General features: G+C 34.8%; 1 protein-coding gene across 1 annotated transcript in view; it reads left to right on the forward strand.

The window, feature by feature from the left end:
• The first annotated feature begins 193 nt into the window (after positions 1 to 193).
• Positions 194 to 2,886, forward strand: part of GILT1 (Gamma-interferon-inducible lysosomal thiol reductase 1) — a 9,275-nt gene continuing 6,582 nt past the window's right edge. The window contains exon 1 of the mRNA XM_017627078.1: positions 194 to 602. Coding sequence (XP_017482567.1) covers positions 543 to 602 — 60 coding nt within the window. The 5' untranslated portion in view covers positions 194 to 542. The remainder of the gene's footprint in view (positions 603 to 2,886) is intronic.

Below are 2,886 nucleotides of genomic sequence, written 5' to 3' on the forward strand. Positions count from 1 at the left end.
CATATGTATTGTATGTATTTATCTACATATCGCAATCAAAGCATATACATACAATAAATTAATTAGTGAGTCTCAAAAAACTCAGCATAGCCGCAACTGAGAGCCAACCAAGCCAACCGACCGAGTCAAGTTAAATCACCAAGCCAAGTCACCGGTTAGCTAGCCGTGTAGCACTCAAACAAACAAAAAAAACTGCAGTTCGAGCCCTTGTCGACTTAAGCCGACTCTTGACTATGAGCAACTGTTGGCAGTTCAATTTTAGGCGTTGCCCGATTCGAACGTACAGATCTCTCCGATCGCGGTTTTTATTATTCAAAATACATCAAAGCTATTGTTTCTTCTTTTTTTTTTGTCAGCATCAGCAAAGTGCATTAATTTGCAGCATACATACATACATAAATTTCATTTGAATTGCATTGACCCCGGTTTGGTTTGGTTAAGCTTTCGACTTTAACTGTGCTGCATCAGCAGTGTATCTTTGGAAGAAATATATAAAAGAGGCGCAATCAGCTTTAAATAGCGGAAAGTAGCACCGTTTTACCATGAGTCACAGCATAATTGGATTGTTCTTGGTATTGATTGCCGCAACCAATGCACTTAAGGTAACTAAGATCATGTGATAAAGCATTTATGGATGTATGTTCATACATATACAAGTATATGTATGCAATTTTGAATGTAGGTATGTATGTGCATTCGTAGTGTACTATAGTTTTAATTTACTATTTATGCCATTATTTTGATTTGTATGTGTACCGTGAAAAATATTAACGTTCACATGCTAATTCTATATACATACAGGGTGCCAGCTAAAGTGATTGTGTCAATTTTAAAATAATAAATTCTTCTTGTTCAAAAGTGCGAAAAAGCGTTGAAGCGTAGTTGGTATAATTAAACTAATGGCTTAAGCAGGTCATGTACATACATACATGCAAATGTATGTACATACATAAGTATGTAAATAAGTCTGCATTGCTGTCAACTATAGATTTCGTGTCAACCAAATGGATTCATGAACAATGATCGTGATCGTACAATTGATTATACAATGTATTTATTCATACTTACATATATATGTAAATATATGTATGTAACCATTTCTTAAAGCCAATTTGTATTTATTAATTTTATATTATTTAGACATGCATACGTACATACATACATATGTGCAATATACATTAAGCCGTACCACGACAAATGTAAGAAATAAGTTTAGCAGGTGTCAATTTCATTTAAACAGTTATGTCGAAAGAAAGTTTTGGGTGTAAAAAAACATTTTTTTAGGCTCCTGCTGAAAACCGCTAAATCGCGTTTTTTGCTATAGCTTTCTTATATAATATCCGACTTTTAAAAATGTCTCGCTCAGAACTATAATTGGCCATAAGTAAGTTTAGTAAGTCAAAACTGTTTTAACTTATACCTTCAGTAATTTTGGAATTACTATCCCTAGATTTTTATACTATAAATCTAAAGCTCCCAAAAAACGATGACGACCTTGCTAAAAAGGGTTAGGCTTTACTCAATCATAGTCCTGAATGAGGCCTTTTTCGGTGAGAGAAAACTTTTAAAAATCGGAATGCAAATAAGGAAGTTATAGCAAAAACGCAATTTAGCGGGAGCATAAAAAAAATACACCCAACATTTTTTCCCGATATACATAAGTAGTCATATAAAACTGGCACATACTAAACTTTTTTTCGTGATACGCATTAATGTATGTACGTACACATGTATGTATGTACATATTTTAATACTTGATATAAAAACAACCAGTTTGAACAGAAAAGTAATTGATTACAAACAGTGAATTCGTGAGCCAATTGGCATAATTTTGTTTTGTATTTGTATGTCTNTTTTGTTTTGATGCAATAGTCATGTTAGCTTTCTGCTTTGGTCGTCGTTTAGCCGCCAATACACGTTTTGATAAACATTTTCGCAATCTTGCGGGGTACAGTGTAGCGCACAAAGTAAATGGTACAGAAAATGTAGTAAAAAACAATTTTTTTTTAATTCAATTTAGAGTTGTTTCCCAAATACATTTTTTGAGAACAAATTTGTGTTTAAAGGGCAGATTAATTTTAAAAGCTAAGTACTTGTGAAACGACCTTAAGGTTTAGTCTAGCGTTGAACGAGGACAAGACAAAGCAATTGAAAAGCCACCTCTCTCGAGGAACATAAGTCACGCTGTACAAATGTTTTATAGAGAATTTCTGGCATTTTATGTAGCACAGAAACGGGAGGATACCGGATGAAGATAAGAAGACTTAAAGGGCTATAGCTCTGTTAGCGAAAAGAACGTAGTACATTTTCATATGTATGTAAAAAACAATACACTCAAAATGAACTACCTTCGCAAATTCGTAAAGGAGAGATTCAATTGGCGACGTTTTTTTTGGTCTCAACCCAAACTTATTAGTATGCTAGTGTTTGGCCGAGCTTCTCCTCTGATTTTTTATGTGCGCTTTGATGTTGTCACACAGAGGAGAGGGACCTACAGTTTTAAGCCGACTCCGAACCGCGATTTTATTTTTGTGCGAAGCTGTTTGTCATGACAGAAATACACTCGGAGGTTTGCCATTGTCTGCCGAGGGGCGACCGCTATTAGAAAAAAAATACATTTTCTTTTCGTTTGTTTTTTATGTTGGTCAGGAACTCAACTTGAACCCAGGCCCAGTGAAATGGGCAGTACACTTTCGTCCATTATGGAACCGTCAGTGTGAATTTGTTTCGCATCGTATTATAAATATGTATGTACATAGTACATATTCCAAATCAAAACCGGAAGAGTCCAATATTTAGCTCAGAATAATATTCGCTGATGATAGTTTTAACCTCTCCAAGGTAATTAATGTAAATGTCACAGCGCACAACCCGAAAACCAGTCGC

This window comes from Rhagoletis zephyria, unplaced genomic scaffold (assembly GCF_001687245.7).
Source record: "Rhagoletis zephyria isolate East Lansing unplaced genomic scaffold, Rhagoletis_zephyria_1.1 Rzeph_scaffold_05029, whole genome shotgun sequence".
Classification (NCBI taxonomy): Eukaryota; Metazoa; Arthropoda; class Insecta; order Diptera; family Tephritidae; genus Rhagoletis; species Rhagoletis zephyria.